We start from the raw sequence: 17,981 nt of genomic DNA on the forward strand, positions 1-17,981 counted from the left end.
GGGCACAACCTGACAGTCAGCTCTTGACTTTGAAAAAGGGCAGCAGAAAATCTCAGTGGACACTGAATATCCTGGTCATTTGTGCCCAAAAACCACTGCAATAGTGCCTCATGTGTTATGGCATGTATTATGTATTACTTCCATAGAGGAACAGTGTTGTGTTATTTTCTGGACACAAAAAAATTACATTCTGAGGTACATTTTTGATTGTGTTATGTCCTAAAATGTACTTTCCATGTGCAAACATGAAAAAATAGACCTAGAACAGTACTCTTCTACAATGACATGGCCAATACTGTCCTGCAATCTTTTTATCAAAAAGCAACAACAACAGCAAAAACAACAACAAAAAAATCAAATTTGCAGGTTTTTGTATTGTATCTTCAGACTGCGATAAATTTTGTCTGGTAAAAAAACGTCAAAAATTAATTCAAGCATTTTTACAGTTACCTCCTTTTAAAAAGGCCTCTGCTTAGCATATTTAAGATAGCTTGAAATTAACCTTCATCTCTGGGATTCTTGACTTTTCTAATAGTGATAGAAAATTGATAAGAAATAGATTGATAAAATACGAATACATTTGCAATCAACATGCAAATCAGCAACATGATTTTTATTTATTTGTTTTAATATAAGGTGAAAAACTGAGAGTTAAAATACCCTTGAAAACTGGTAATAAAAAACCCAAAAAACAAAACACAAGTGAATGTGAGGCTGAAGGAAAAAGTTGCCTATGCCTTCCCCAGTATATAAGGAAAAGACTTTGAAGGGAGAACAGGAAGGAAAGAGGGGAGTAAAAAACAGAAATTACATATTGGACTTCAAATGTAACTTTCTTTTGGATCCCCTTCTGCAGAACCAAGTAAGATGAAGTAGCAGATTGTGATGCAAAGCAAAATTCAAAGAGCAACCTTTAAAGTGCTGATGAATGCATGCAGAGCAATCACAAAGAAGTGCAAGAGAAGAAAAAAAGCAGATGACAAGCTTTGCAATCATCCTGCAACACTGAAGAGTCAGGAACTACCATGTATAAACATCATAGTGAATGGTTATAGGGCATGAAAGAAGAGGTTGGATTTAAAGCAATAAAGTCAAGCAATTACACACAAGGTACATTACAAGTTTCCCATATCTTTCAAGAAATAGGTATCTTTGATTCTAAATACAGGCAGGTTTCTTGGAAAGCATTATTTTCCTTCCAAATTGGCAACAGTGCTTTAAGTTACATAAACATCCAATTAAATCAATATTTCTCTAAGTTCCTATTCAACCTAGCATCACCGAGACACAAAATCCTGCTGAAGTCACATCACTTCAGCATTTCTTCACAGCCATGATGCCACTTCCAGCCAAAAGAGATGAAGAAAAATCAATTTGTATGCTGCATTTCAGGAGTAACTGACTCACTCATACTTCAACAGTACAGCAGCCCATCCTAAATAGATGCTATTATACTTTAAATTGCCATCTCTTCTTCTCCTAGTCAAACAGTTCCTATAGGAACAACATTGTTTTCTAGAAGCCATCTTTACAGTTATCACTTTATAATTTAATCAATTTATCCCTTCATAATTTATTCAATTTTTAAATTTATAATTTATTCAATTATGTGCCTGAAGTTCTGCTGTTTTGGTGTAACAACACAAAAATCATACTCTGAAAGGTCAAAAATACTCTGTATCACATGTGCCCAATCCTTTTTAACACAGCACAGGCTCATGAAGAATCTTTTGAATCAAAAAGATCTTGGTTTGGGGTGCAAACAAGCTGAGCATATTGCTTCCTTAAATACTGAATATTTGAGAAACCACAAAGCATCACCACTGAACCCTTCAAGGACAAAGTCAGCTATATAAAGCTACAAATTTAACTTCCCACTTTTCTCTTTTGATAGATGTCTATCTCGCTTTCAGATTTGTCACAAGCAGAGAGGAACAAAAGCAAATTTTTAAGCAATTACAACATGGCTACAGACAAGAAAAGAAAGCTGCCAAGCAAAACATTTTATGCATATCACTTCTTGTTGAAATGTATAACACTTCAACCCAAGTAATTAAAGTCAGGGCATTATTTTCACATGTTCAAATGTAACATCCCCCAGAAACCCCAATTAATTACAAAAAACAGACACTCAGGCCACCCTTAAAAACCCCTCATTCCTTCCCCAAAACTACAGTTTGACATTTAATTTTTGCAATGATTCATAGTCAACTCCACTCTTAGGCTTGTCCTTTTCATCCAGAACAACTGAGCAATAAAAAACCGGAGAACAGATCATCACCTTTTGTCCTGTGCCCTTCCTCCCTCCCTGCCCCCCAACTTTTTTAAGAGTGGCCTTGCAGTCACAAAGTGATTTAAATCAAACCCCACATGTACACCGATGTGAACTCACTTGCTTGCCAACTCCCCCCCCGGCGGGAGGTTTGGGATGCTCTCAGTTGCTAACGTACGCATCACGTGGACTAAGTCTGGCACTCCTTCACCCTGCTTCTTTATGATCTCTGGGAATCAGAAGTACTTTTTTTGTAAGTGCAGTCCAAATTTAACTTCAAAAGATTGAAACACTCAGTTTTATAAAAAGGCAGCTTAACATTAAAAATAAAATTAAAAAAAATAAAGTGACAGACCGTACTCAACATGGTAATTGTTAACTTTGGTTCCATAAGTAAAAATCTGTAACAGATTTGACACAGATTTACTGCTGTTCACATGCTGACTTGGTTTTAGAAATACACAGCTACCTAGTAAGAGGGGAAAAAAATCTTTAATGGCTTTCCTGCTATACATTAGACAGAAGATGTAATATCTTCCCAAGGCATGGGGCAGATATTAACATCAGCTTTATCACTGCAACACAAGATAAAATATTATTGCCATCACAGAAAACATAGTATTTCCAAGAAATAAAAGGTTAGACATGTCAGAAGTAATTCCCATGGCTGTATGTGTATTAACCAATACTTGTACCTCACTGCATTACAGCAACATGCAAATTTTAAGGACTATTACACATAAATTAAAAGCCAGGGACATCACATCGAACTGACAGTTTCATCCTCAACTCAGGAGATATTTAGATTCAGGGCAGAAACTTAAAGCTGATCCACTCCAGCTTCTGGGTGAAGAGAATCTGTATTGTAGCCACAGCCACATTTGTCAAGATATAATTCTTTAATTTTATTCTTAAGCCTGGTTGGTTTGGGGGTTTTTTAGGTGTTTTTTTTTTGTGTTTGCTTTTTTCACTTTTCTCCTCAAGTCAAAAGCACACAGTTTTATTTAAATTCAAGACATTCAAGATCATACCAGAAGAAGTATGAAGAGTCATTCCTTAAACAGGCATTTTATGAAATTTAAAGAACATTTTTTAAAACGCATCTCATTCATTTCTCTGTAAACACGAGCTCTCAGAAGTTGCAAAACATGTGAATTATTAAGACCTGGTGCTTTTCATCTTCAAGTGAATACTGCAACATGCATACAATAATGTGTACATATGTGCACATCTATACATGCATGTATGTACATGCACACTGTTCTTCACCTAATAAAGCATTTACACAGTTTGAAAGTAGTTGGAATTCATCAGTACCACTTTTGAAAAATACTCAAGCACTCAGATTTTGTCCTAAATTCCAGAAGAACACACCAAGTTTCCATTTTATAATTTGTGAGATAAGGCACATTGAAAGCTTTTAAAACCAACATGTATCCAGTCCTTTTTAGTCAAAACAAACAAAACCTAAAAAACAATTGTGAATTACTTTTTGTGTATGTAATGGTTTTACAGGGCTGTGTGTGTTTACAAAAACCATCAGCTCTGTTTTGCAGTCAGGCTGTGTAAATTATTTGCAAGGTATGGTGGAAACACTGCCTAGTCCTCAACCAGCATCAAACTCTGCAGCACAAAGCTTTAAGCTGTTTACTTCAAAACTTAAATTTTAAATACATGACACTGCACACCAGAGACACCTCAAAAACTTGCCATTTCCTCAAAATCTACAGCCAAAGTTCATTTTACCCTCTTATATTTAGCAAAGAAATAATCTATGAATCTTAAATCTGAATAAGAAGCCAAGATCTCAGATTTGGTTTGCCAAGTTCCTTTATTGTGCAATTTTGAACATCTAGAATATGCTACATTGTGCTAGTTCTAAAGTTCTGCTGTACAAAAATAAGGAATTTATAGTTGACCTATACTACACAGTTTCACAACCTGTAACTGCAGTACATTTAACATACAGTCTCCACTAAATGAATACATTTATATTTTGATAAAACTATAGATACAGACTGAATGAACACTGAAGACACAACAAATGGAGTCGGTCTGCTAGCTGTGTTTAATTTATCAGAATTATCTTGTTTTCAATACACCTTTAACCCTCCCCCCAGTCTTTAATTTACTTTTAAACCTTCTACACATTTTCATGGCATCAAGTACTGGAAAAATGTACTTACAACCCTAAAATAAAGGATTCAAAAATGGGAATTCCATACAAAGTTAAGAAAAAGCCAGAACTTTGTTTATGTGAAAATTAGGGAAGGAACATATAACAGCTAACTTAAAATTATTTATCTCTACATAGGTATAACTATTGCAGGGAATATCTATTACGGAATGATTTTATGTAAAAAAAAAAATGAGAACAGAAAAAAAAGCTTAGACAAGTTTCTTTTTAGAGTCAACACATTGATAACACATATTAGTGCAAATAATAGCAACACATTTTGGAATGACTGATTACTTCTACCACGAAGTTCACATGATACTTTAGGAGTAACATTGATTTATTGCAAGTAATGGCACAAGGATGCTTCTCCACACTTGCTGCTTCTTCCATTATTTGTTGCAGCTACAAATCTGGACCACAAACAAATCAGGAGAGCCTTAAGTGACATGGTAAGTAGAAAGGTTTCTACATTTTTTAAAAATCTGAATCATCTCTCCTTGTTTAAGATGACCATCATTATTAAATCCTATTCAGTCTTAAAATTTGCACTAGTTTTTAACAGTATAAAGGTATATTCTGGGCTGAGGGGATAAAAACACAACCAGAAAAAAATGCACATTAGAAAGGATCGACTCTCATTATCTGTTGGACTTCACTGAGTACTGAAGTGCATAAAAATATGTAATATGCATTTTAACCAAGTTTTCATTTTAATGAATTTTAAATTTAAATTGATATTATAGATTAGTAAGATCATTCTAAAAGTACTCTTTATATTTTTTAGTTCCTTCAGCCAAAAATCAGGCTTTTTAAAGTTAAGCACTGCCACTCTTACAGTATCCTAAGATAAGAGCAAGATGATTCACTGTAGTGTATAAAGTTTCAGATGCTGCAGCAGTCCTACCTTACTAGTCAATAAGGCATTATCCACTTACTTCAGAAACAATGCAATGGCACATGAATTAATTCTTTATATATTAAATAACAAAGTTATCAACTCCTGTTCTTGAAAATCTGCCTTGGTTCAGGCCTTTCAACTTTCCTCATGCATAAGTCCTAAAAGGCCAAATTCTGCAAACAGCTGATACAAATCACTGCTGGGTTGAGTAGTGTTTACTAAATATTCATTTAAATAATATTTTTGTGCAACAACAGACAAAAGATTGAAGATAACTCTAAAAATTAAGCAAAGACCCTTGAGAGGAAGTACAATATATTTCCTCAAGTTGTTCAGACATCATCCCATTAAATTAGTATTAAAGTGCTTTATAACTACATACAGAATCCTTCTGCCTCTATGCAATTATCACACTTTGATCATTCCTGCAAATTTCCTATTTGTATAAATGCAAAGTACCAGCAGCCAAATTCCTTGTATGTACCATAACCACATGCAGGTCCAGTGTTTAGGCTGTTCCTTTACAAAATGAAGCAGCTGTACAAAAATGCCAGCTTTCCTCACTGTAACATTCCTGGGGTAGGATGAGGCCAGCTGAAGATGCAGCCTTGGCTCCATCATATTTTCATATTCTAGGTCATGGGTTTGTCTGAGCTCAGACACAATATCTAAGATAAGAGGCAGCACTTGCCCAGATAAGGAGAGTTACCAGGCTGTGAATCAATGTGTGAATGTACAGCACACTTGTTCTTCAGCAGATCTGTGGGTGGGCACACACAGCGAGCTCCTCCTGGTGCAAACCTGCTCCCTGCTCTGCTAACACTTCCCTCCTGCAGTGGGACTGCACTGGGACATTCCTGCCACGCTGCCAGGGAGATTCACACCAGCACTGACTGTGCACCAACCTCTCTTCTCAGGCAAGTGTGGGGATTAAAACACAAAAATGTCTGCCTGGGCATTTGTTCAGGGGCAGAACAGATGCAGTTTGCTGAGAGCTGGCAAGTGAAGCCTTTGAAAAAAACGTGGTACTTTCTGCAGGAGCACCTACACAGGTTGTAAGTGCTTTTAAAATTGCACATGAACTTGTCTGAGCCCAAAATTCCCATGCAGGCAAGTTCTCTGTGAAATTTCTGGAGCTGCACTGTGTTACCATCATGCAAGTTGAGGAGGAAAAAAGTGCATAATGTACTCCTCTAACTTACTAACCACTGCTACCATAGCTGTGGAGAACTCTGCCTATCGTGCCCTGTGTGCTATTAAGGATTCTTGGAAGTATACACACACATAACTAGACTTGTAACATACAGAGGAGTCCACTTCAAAAATAGACTTAACCTATGCAAATAATGCATACAGCATGTCTTAGATTTCAGAAACAAACTCCAAGATGTAGTTGGTTTTAAATATCAAAAGGCACTATAAATGCAGTTTTAATCAGAAATTATTTGAATCTACTTGATTTCAAATATCATTTTTATGTGATCCAAAAAGCCCCAGACTCTGGTTTCAATTTAAAGTTTAAGAACTCCTGAAATACAAATTTAAAGAAAAATGTTTAAGTTACTATCAGAGTAAGATGAGTTCCCAGCTTTTGTTTGTCATGAATGCTTAAAGATTAGCTTTGACAAATTTCTGATGTACTTTCAAATAAGTAAATATGTAAGCAGGTGCTTAAAGATTATAGTAATTGAGTTGTAACCTTACTATTATTGGATAATAAAACATTAAAGCTAACTGATTTGTACTTAACTATAAATGGCACTCAAATGACCATCTTGACAGACACTTTGTAAGACATTCTGATTATTTTCTTTAACTCCATGTGACAGGAACCAGGATTTACTGGTCTGAAGTGAGTGCTGTCAACAGACTCAGGAAGAACACTGGGTATAAATGAATTCTCTGCCATCCTGAATAATTTTCAGGGCTACAGGCTGCTGCACTTTCATAGCAGAACTTTTTCAGAACATATATGAGTGCCTTTTTCAGAGGTACACAGGATGGCCAATGGCACTTGAAGGTCTATTAAAAAGCCTGTATGTGTTAAGGATTTAATTGTTGGAAGGGGAAGGGGGCCAGGGGTCTGTTTAGAAACAAAGTTACTTATTTTTTTTTAAATGATCCACCTTCTACTCTGCTTTCCAGGTACTTGTCCAACTCTGCCTCTCTTTTCACCGCCTCTGGTGATACCTTTGGTGCATTCGGAAAACAGATCAATATCACACTCATGTTGTCTCGACTTCCCTGGTGGAAAAGAAAAAATGATTTGAGAAATGTATACACACCAGGCTAAACACACATCAAAGCATTTTAAATACAGAAATTCACAAAGCATATTGTATCAGAATCCAGCTTTCACTATTATGGATTAACATTATCATGAGAATTAATCTCCCTGTACCCCTTAGAGAATTCCAGGCCCATTCATTTCATACAACTTTTCAGTCATTGCTTTTTCTACTTTTATGGTCTGAAGACTACTTGGAGCCAGTTACAGACACTCCATTGTCATCTAAAAACTGACAATAGTAATGAGTGATGTGTAATTACAAAGTTGTGTTCCATCTTGTTTTAAGTGCCATCCAATCATTTTGGGAAAACAGCTGAATGGGTGAACAAAACCATTACTGCTCAAAAGCATTCATCAGGAAGGTGCTGAATTCAGACAGTGCTTCCACTAAAAATCACAGCTATTAGGTTTTTTCTTCTCCTTTTAATTTAAAACAAGAAAAGTTGAAAGTGAGAGAATTTGTTAGAAAACAAGCTGTAAGGTACCCAGATCTTTGCAAAAAAAAAAAAAAGTTTACATTTAACACTCCAAATAAAGGAACCCCAATACTTGAATAACAAACACATTCTGCTTATGCAAAGTAAGTGTTTGGTTTACTTTCAATACCCCTGTGCTTTACCCTACAAACATGCATCCACAGGCTTAACTTTTAACACTAATTAACTCCACTGATGTCAGCAAGATCAAGAACAAGCCAGTGTGCAAAACAACAGTATATGGGTATGGGGAGGTGCTGACAGTTGGCTCCTGCAAAGCTTACAGCATCCACAAGCCACTGTTTCCTTCCTGGTATTTGCTTTTAGGATTGCCAAAGAAAAATAGTAACCAAAATTATAACCATTATCAATTCTGCTGTTGGAAAGCAATTCCAATTTTTCAGATGGGAAACAATGATCCTGTTGGCCATGTGGGAAGAGCAGGGATGTTGTCTTGTTTGGCTTTTTTTCTCTATGACTGCCAGTTTGCCTTTGCAAAATAAGTATCAAGCTATGAAACTCAGTAACTGCATCACACTGCAACTTGTATTAATACAAAGTAGAAGTTAATGCAGACAAAGTTATATAGTTTTGTTAAACCAAACAGTCTCCATCTACTAGAGCTGGTTTCAGAGCTGTATCACACAACAGTGAATAAGAAATACAGTAATTAAACAAAAATAAAAACTAACTTAGGAAGCCAGGTCTTCAAAATATGAAGTCATGGTTCACTGATTCTGCATTTATCTTGATGTAAATATGACAGTAATGTTAACACTATGTGCCCAAGAAAGCAGGGGAAGATTAGGAAGGGAAAATACACTCTCTAGCCTGATTAAGTCTTCAGAGTTGAGGTTTTGTAAAGTACATTATGAAACAGAAAAGGGCAGTTATTGTCTTTAGCTTGCCCAGAAATTCTCATTAGCTTCTAGTTTCCACTGATCACAGTGTATCTGTACATGATTATAACCTCTTAATTAACCAAAACCACCCAGAAAGATGTTTCTGTTGTGTGTTCATTTCCCCTCTATCACCATTTTTGTAGGATACATGGTCATCACTGTCAAAGTCATGTTACCATAAACCATTGAATATTTATAGATTGGAAGCAAAGTTATTATTAGCTTGCTCATAAACTTCTAATAGGGAAAGCACAGTAAACTCCTTCTCTCAAGTCTGGCTACCTTGTACAAGCAGGTGTCAACTATCTCATTGCAAACTTTCTCAAGGTCATCAGTGACTTCAAGTCTGGATCTTACAAAGTCACACAGCTCTTCATTTCCCATAACATCCCAGATACCATCGCAAGCCAGGATGATGAACTGATCATCTTCCTCTGATCTCTCAATTTCATAAACTTCAGGCTCGGGTGAGACCAGCTGTTCTGTAGGACCTTTCCCATGGACACATTTGTAATCAAAGTCCCCAAGTGCCCTTGAAACAGCAAGGGAGCCATTCACACGCTGAATCATGACGGAGCCACCTGCATTCTGGATACGCTCCTTCTCCAGAGGGTTACTTGGTTTGTGATCCTGTGTGAAGAAGTGAACCTTCCTGTTTCGACAGAGCAAACCTCTCGAGTCTCCACAGTTGATGAAGTACGTGTGTTGGGGAGAAATCATGACACCCACAGCTGTTGACCCACTTCTGTCTGCGCCATGCTTCTTCTCAGAGATGACTCTCATGTGTTCGTCAATTTGCAGAAAACCTGTTCTGATGCCGCTCTTTACACTTTCCACAGATGGTGGCCCATCTGGCCCTTTAAAATCCTGGTTGCTCGTGATGTGATCTAATAAATGCTCACAGCAGTACTTGGCAACCTGGGATCCAGCGTGCCCATCATAGACAGCAAAAAACGACCATCCATCAAGTCCATTTGGCAAACCAATCACAGCCGTGTGTGCATCCTCCATTTCCACGCGCCAGCCCTGCATGCTGCTCAGACCGTAACGCAGCCCGTTCCCCTGCCCCTGGGCGTTATGCTTCTCCATCTTTGGCTTGTCTAAAAATGCTCCCATGGTGACTTTCCTTCAGTTCTACAAAGGAAAAAAAAAAAAGGATTATTAAGATATTTCTTAAAAATCCTGTTGGAAGATATTAAATAACAGTACAAGTAAGATGCCCAAAGTACACAGCTATAAAGCTGAATTTTCTGTGTCTGCAGTCAAATTTGCATTGCTTTCATCTCATTGAAACAAGGACACTACTACTAGCTGAACTGCACTTTTCATATTTTTGTATTTTCAGCTGTTTTACTTGAAAAATTTATGTTCACTGTCATTCATGGTTCTGACAAAAGCCTCTAACAGAACTATGTATGAAACCAGTTTCAAAGAGGACTTGTTAACTGGCACACATCTGAATGGCTGTTCCCTGCAACTTATTGAGCCATGAAAGAGTTCAATGTTTCCAGGACACTGGCATTCCCTAGATCCCTACCTGCTGGCCACAAATTCCTGCTAACACTGCTTTTCTGGCAGTGATGGGAAAATGAAAGCAAACTGATTAGTTTTTTTGTAGTTTTTTAAGGTGGAGATTTCAGGGGTTTTCGGGTTTGGTTGTTATTTGGCTTTTTTTAAACAGATAAATTATAACAATGACCAAGAAGATACCAGAGTCTGCATAAAGGAAAAAGCAACACTGGATAAACTAGCAGCAGGACTGGGAAGGAACAGAGCAGCTGTCCCTTTAGGCAGCAGCAAGCCATCAGCTTGGCTCAGCCATCTTGTGAAAGCTCATCCTTAGATTTTTGGTTAAATTACACAGCAGCTTCTCAGATGTCTCTGCTGCAGATTTACTTAAAACTCTCATGTATTCATGCTTCACTGAAAGACAACTGCCCCTGACATATCTGAGGAAATCTGTTTGGAAATAAAATCACATGTATTGTATATTCTTGTGTGAATCAAGATTCAAACCAGACCCATTCACTGCACACCCTCTCCTCCTTGGGATGTGATGCAGCAAATATTCATGCTTAAGAGAATAAGTGATATTTGGAGGCAGTGTAAACTGACTGGTTTATCTTCATGGTTTTCACACCCTAACCATCCAACCCACCCTTCTAATCCACATTGCTTTATTAGTGCATTCATTATTAAAAAAACGTACAAAAATAGGTCACACATTTTACATACTTGCAAATTATGCCTTGGGAAGCATCAAAGAGTCTGCAAATCACTGTTATACAATACAAAGTAATGGAACAAAACTATGAGCTCTTCTGTTTGAAGACTGTGGACAAAAATTAGCTGTGAAAAGAACCTCAGAAACAGATTTTACCTGAGGCCCCAACTAACAGCTCCACTAGCAGAAAAATCAGTACACCAGGGGTTTTAGAAATGTTTAGCTTGACTATGGAATATATTTGACCAGTTTTCTGAGTGACAACATCACATTTTTATAACATGCTTTTACTGCAACACAGCACCAGCCATTAATGACACCATATATCCAACAAAGCTCTTCACATTGTCTCTTCCAGCCACTGTCAACCTTTCTGAAACATCTGTGTTCAAATAAACAGTCAAGAAATGTTTATATTTGATCTCACCACAACAGTGATTCAAATGTGAGGCATGGGGACTGGTTATGCACTCTTTGGCTCACATGCTTTGCTAACAAAAACAAAACACATACTTCAGCTGTAGGGGGATGGCAGCAGCAATTCACCTCTGCTTCCCCTCACCCCAAACCCTGCTCTGGAGTTCTGCCTCTTCTCAAGTGAACACAAAATATCGATGCCCAAGCAAGCTGTAACTAACCAACAAAACAGTGTGCACCGTGTGTCTTGTGTCCCAAGCACATGCAGGAGGTTCACATTACTGCAGTTGCTAGGAAAAAAATATGACTTAAGACTTTTTTATCTTCACATGCAACTCTAGTGAAGTCAGAGTGATCAAAATAATTACAGAATGCTGCTATAAATCACATGGGTAATTATTTTGCTGAATAACACTTTTTATTCATTCTATGATAGGAGCAGAGTTTAACACTGAATGTTCTCTTTGTTGAGGAGATTATTAAGCAGAATGCAGATATTCAACTTTTTCACCTTAATTTGGAGCTCAAAAAGCAGAAACTGCCCTGGCAAATATACTTTTGTGAGGTATTTGGCATTATTGCTGTATTTAAAAGAAACCAGGAAAACATTAAGAGCAGGATAGAGTTACACTGACCACAAACACTGTCGAAATCTGGACTAAAAAGGGCCATTTTTCTTCTAATCTCTCACCTTAGTATGCACACAACCTTCAGAGCTGTGCTTTGTAAACTGTTTGTCCTGCTCAGTAGTTTACCATGTAAATTAGAAATACTTACAGACAGTCTGTGTGAAGTTCTAGCAACTACAGAACTGCCAGCACACCTTCTAAATTAACAAATCACTCTCCATTTAAATACCAAATTGCCTTATCCCTTCCTAGAATGAACCCTAAAAGCTGGTGGTCTTTGAAGCTAAACTTTGTAGGTGAGATGTTGATCCAGGATTCTTCAGGGGTGAGAGTTGCCCACCATGGATCAGAATACAGCTGGGCAAAAGGAAAACCACAATGTGGCCATGGAACAGCAACTTCAGAAATTGCCCATGGCAGGAAGTGATCCCCCTCTGAAAACTGCAATAACAGACTGCAGTTGTCTTCCCTGCCATATTCCAGGTAACCAGACTATTACCAGAATAGTAGTCTAAACCTGCAGGAGAATAGGCCAAGTTTTCAAAATCCTCACTGTATCTGCAGAAAAAGCATTGTTTACTTGTGGATAGGATGAATGTGCCAGATCTTTAGGTTTTTACCCAGAATTCCAATTCTCATTCAGAGAAAATTCAGTTAAAACTGACCCATCTGTGAATTCTGATGAATTGGAGGCTGCCTGCTATTTCTCCCCCCATATCCTTAATGTATAATTAAAACCTAAAGAATTTCAAGAGTCTTAGCTATGAACAAAAAGAATCTTAGTTTTACAAGAAGGGAAGGACAAACACAGAGAAATGCTGACATAAGAAAGCCATGCCTCCTTCCTACTAAAAATACATTTTAGACTGCTTTTGAGTTCATACCTATGGAAACATCTTTCACACACCAGTGTCTACCTAAATTATGAGCACATTTGTCATTCTCTGATGAGGTGCTTTGTGCACTACGGTGACTGAGTTGGAATGACACCTTTGGTTAAGCACATAACTCTGTATGCAAATCTGATTAATCTATAGCAGTGCAAGTGCCCAAGTTACAGCATGACTTTGTTATGTAAAAACAGAACAGACTGCATACAATACATAAAACAGATTCTGAACATGGCTTAACTCAGCCTCTCTTCGTGTCTTTAGTCATTTTTGTTAAGAGGAGCCCTCATTTTACGATCTTTATTCTCCAAAGAATTTTACTCTCTTAATCCAGTCACACATTTCTACAATCATGCCAAAAAACAGCAGTCTCATGGCAGGAGACAGAACCAGTTCTCTACCCTGGAAGCCTCAACTTTTGAGATGCTTGAATGATGCACATATGTACTGAAGGAGACAGACGTTCTTCCTATTAAAGGCAAAGGCACTTTAATCATGAAGTTTAGTGGCAAAATACACAACCTTTTTTTTTTCCTTAAAGCAGAAGCATTCTGAACAGTATTGTAAGGGTGTGCCTTGTAAAAAGGTCAGAGGTGCAACATTTTCTTAATAAATGCTGGCTCTCACACATCATCTGGTGCTACAACTGCACAGCTATCAGCCAAGCAAACTTCGATTTTAATCTAAGATGATTCTTGGATCACCCTTTCCAAATCAGTGACTTCCATTAGTTTTAGGTCCTAAAAGAGAAGAGCTTTCTGCAGTCAAAGTTTCTGGATTTTGGCTCTGAAGAAGAGAGAGGGATCTGAACAAAACTAGATGTGAAACTGAATCCCTGTGAACAAAAATGAATGTGCAGGGGGTACATCTCTGCATCTACAAGTGCATTTTAACCACAATTTCTGAAGCACTAATTTTGTGGAGGTCAAACTGAAGGACAACCTCTCCAGCAAGTGCACAGAAAACTCAAGTTGAAGTTTGCAGACAGAAAAGTAAGAATACCGTACACAACCTAGAAAAATCAACACAAATAACAGGGTCTTGGATAAAACACAAGAGTGCCAAAATTCAAAGGACTGCAGCATTAGAAACAAAACTGAAATAATGAATGGAGCATGCCAAAGAGTCAGTAGCTAAACTCCTTGAAAGTAGATGTAACTGGAGAACAGAGTGGCAAAGAAAAAGGAGGGTAATTAGTATACCAGGCCATGGACAACCATGGACAACCACAGATACATCACTGGAATGCATGAAATCTCTTTGCCCCTTCATTTGTTCCTCAAATTGTGCTATCCAGGCAGCACAACTGTAACGCTTTCTGCTACACAGGAAAATAAATTTTACTGGTTTGCTATTTGCTTGTTCATTTGCCTGAAGGTTCAAATGAACATAAGCCCTAAATTGTTCACAAAGGACAGTTAATGCGACTCCACATACCCCTACAGAAATACAAATTTATTTCTCCAAGGAATCTGGACAGAGATTTGACCATTTTGTCTCAGAAAACTAACCACCCCCATCTGAAACTTTCACTTGAACAATATGTAAATTAATAATCCTTTTTAAACAATGTCCAAGCTGTATTCCTTCCACTAGGATAAGCTGCTTACATGAACCACACTGAAGTCACAGGCACTTGTTCTAACTAAGCTGAGAAACACCCCCACACTCCAATTTCCTGGAACAATTCTCTTAGTGACATTACACCCTGTGTGTTGTAATGAGGACCACAGAGAAAGATTACAACCTTTACTTGAACTACAGGACACAGAGCAAGTCACCAAATTATACAGACTGCTACTGATTAGAAAAAGGGTGTTTGTTCACTTCAACTGCAGCCTGATCTGCAGTACTGTTCCCTCTGCCTGGATGCAGTAGCAGACAGCATGTAATTGTGCAAACGTGGAAACATTTTCAGAAGTTACAGCCTCCTGAATGAAAAACTGAGAGTACATACTGGATGCCCCAAATCAATTAATTTTAACAAACAACATGTCAGAGAACATCCCAGGGATCAGAAGAATGACTAAAATAAAACAGAACACGCAGATGAGGAGACATAATTACACCACAGTCATGGGCTGAATGAAGTCATGAAAAAGCTTCTTGCCAATGAAACTATTTAAAAGCTATTGGAGGCTATATGACTGAGTTCTGGCACCCACAGTTTGAAACATCAATAAAACACCAAAAAATTACAGTTGATGTTTCTGAATGTGTACTCTCAGACACAGGAATACATGGCAGCTAGGAGACATGAACCATTTATGTAAAAGAAGTAAAAGAAATAAAATACAGAACTGGGGCTATTTCAATAAACACAGACAAACCCACCATTTCCCCACCAGAACATTTGTTTCTTGGGGATGCAACTGTTGCCTGTGTTCTACTTCAGTAAGACAACTGCAAAAGGAAGAATATAAACTACCCATATGGGTAAGAAAATTTCTAGTAACATTAAGAACTTTTGGTTTAGAACAGATGTAGGAGGTATGGCTCGTGGCAGACTAAAAAAAAAAAAACAAACCCAAAACCAAAACAACAGAGGAAGCAAGTTAATAACTCTGTGTGTATGAAGGAAAGTATGAACTGTTCCCAATTTCCCCAACTTACCCTCCCTCTCTCCCAGTAATTAACATGCAACAGTGATGGCTATTACAACTTCACAGCAGAAAATACGAAATCACTGCACCTCTGATACAAACACCCGCGAGCTCTGACCTCTCAATATCTGGTCCACAGGCACTGCCATTTCACTGAGCTAAGTTGTTGGGAGAGTTAGTTTTTTTTTAAACATAACTTCTGCTTAAAATCCCTTCTCCTTGCTAGGAGCTGACAGCCTTTCCAAATGCCTCCCTGTACTAAGCAGCAAAATATTTGATCCCACGTGGTGTGTATGGCAGGGCAGGTAGGATTTAGGAGAGGATTATTAAAGCCTTCTGGAACACAGAAGGTAACCATTTCTAAGTTAACACCCTCCCTCCAACAACATGTTTCAGCTTCTTCTTAAAACATTATTTTCTGCTCCTACCTACCTTTCCTGCAGAAAACTAAACCTGTTCCAAGGTTAAAAGAGAAGCTTCTCAATATGAGTGCATTTTGGCTGAGGTTCAAACTCTCTCCAGCAGAGACATGTGTAATCTGATTTTTGCAAAAGGAAGCCCTGGACATTGAAATAGATAATTCACCTCTAACAAATTGTTCCTTCAGAAGTTTGAAAGATGGTGATGTAATTTCAAGAATTCTTTATGGAGTTAATTTTGCAATCTGGTCAGTTATGGAAGAAAGTAAGTTCTTTCCAGAATCACCAAGAGCACTGCTGGGAATGAAAATTCACTACATTGATTCTGAGAGGAGATACAACTTGCATCCATGAGTGCCAGTCACTCATCAGGATCCTAACATGACTGGCACTCTCAGAACATGATTAAGTGAATATTTCTTGGCCCAGACAGAATTCTTGCTTCTTTCTAAATATCTGTCCTACAAATTAGAAGTGGGAAGGCATCAAAAAAACCACAGCAGCATCAAAGTATGAGCAGCCCAATCACTATGAAAAACTATGTAGACAACCAAAATGGCACTAACAAGAACTATGAAAATCAATGAGGTAGCTGTGCATAAATTCATGTGCTGCTGTCTGAACAGCATGAGAATGAAAACGCCAAGGTCCTTGCTTGAAAGCATTAATAAGCAGAAAACATGTCCATGCTGCTGCTGAGTTCAGCACCTTTCTGGTTATATTTCATTTTCCAAAGATTTCTTACTTACAAGTGTTGGAAAATAAACAAGACACCCATTTTAGACAAAACGCTTAGAGAAGTGCTTTGTTAACAGTGCAGAAATTCCTGCAGGCTCCAGCCAAAATTCAGAGCCCCATTGAAACAACAGAAAAAAAAAGAACTGGAAGATCCAAGGAAGCTGCAGTCTGTGTAGACAGAATTTGGGAGAAAGAAAGGCCTTGCTTCAGTTTATGTATCAATGAGATGCAGTAAGATTCAAATTTTTTGAAAGAGCAAGGCAAACAAGTGAATTTAAGGATTCCAACCAAGCTGCTCATGACAGAAGGAGTACACAGTGCTACACAGCCATTCCAACAGAACTGCACACAGCAACAGTTTCACCACAAAGAAAACATGGGTGAAAAGGAAACAGAAAGAGACAACCCAGAAGAATGGAGCTATAGTAAGTCATGAAAGTTGAATTACAATATTTTCCAGTATTTGTAACACCACGAGTGCTCTGCCAGTGTCATTTCTCATCACTGCAGATCATTTCCCCACTCCTAAACATTGTGGGCCTAACTGAAAATTCCTACTTGAGTACAAGCCACTCAGAATGCAACAATTTAACAAATCTGAATATATCAAATTATTCAAATAATAGCTAAAATCCTTCTTTTCTCTAAATTGCTTTTTTTTGATCTCTTATTTACAGCTTGAAGCCTCAATATCTTCATTCATTGTCAGTTTTACCAATCAAACAATACCTGCCACAAAAAGAAAGTTAAAGATTCACAGAGGAATGTTTTTTCTAGAGTAAGGCTCACGTAATTCCACTGCCATTTCGGTGTCAAATGAAAAAAAACAAAACTAATCAAACAAAAAGCATTTACTTTTTTTTTAAATCAAGTTCAACTAAATCTATTCAGAAAAATCAAGACAACTGGGGAGTCCTAGCCCATCCTGCCCCCACCCAAAAGAGTGAAGACATTGGGTAAGGAGCCTCTAGAGCACAATGGGTTTTGTCCATGACTGTTCTGGTTGTTCAAATGCACCTGAAGTCAAGCTACTGCCACTTTGTC

General features: G+C 37.8%; 1 protein-coding gene across 1 annotated transcript in view; it reads right to left on the reverse strand.

Moving 5' to 3' along the window:
- PPM1A (protein phosphatase, Mg2+/Mn2+ dependent 1A) overlaps nt 1-10,151 on the reverse strand; it is a 20,688-nt gene extending 10,537 nt beyond the window's left edge. Inside the window, exons 1-3 of the mRNA XM_005417952.3 lie at nt 9,300-10,151; nt 7,476-7,593; nt 2,393-2,501 (exon numbers count right to left, since the gene is read on the reverse strand). Coding sequence (XP_005418009.1) covers nt 2,393-2,501; nt 7,476-7,593; nt 9,300-10,133 — 1,061 coding nt within the window. The 5' untranslated portion in view covers nt 10,134-10,151. The remainder of the gene's footprint in view (nt 1-2,392; nt 2,502-7,475; nt 7,594-9,299) is intronic.
- Nucleotides 10,152-17,981: the final 7,830 nt, after the last annotated feature.

This window comes from Geospiza fortis, unplaced genomic scaffold, assembly GCF_000277835.1.
Source record: "Geospiza fortis unplaced genomic scaffold, GeoFor_1.0 scaffold23, whole genome shotgun sequence".
In the NCBI taxonomy this organism is placed as follows: domain Eukaryota; kingdom Metazoa; phylum Chordata; class Aves; order Passeriformes; family Thraupidae; genus Geospiza; species Geospiza fortis.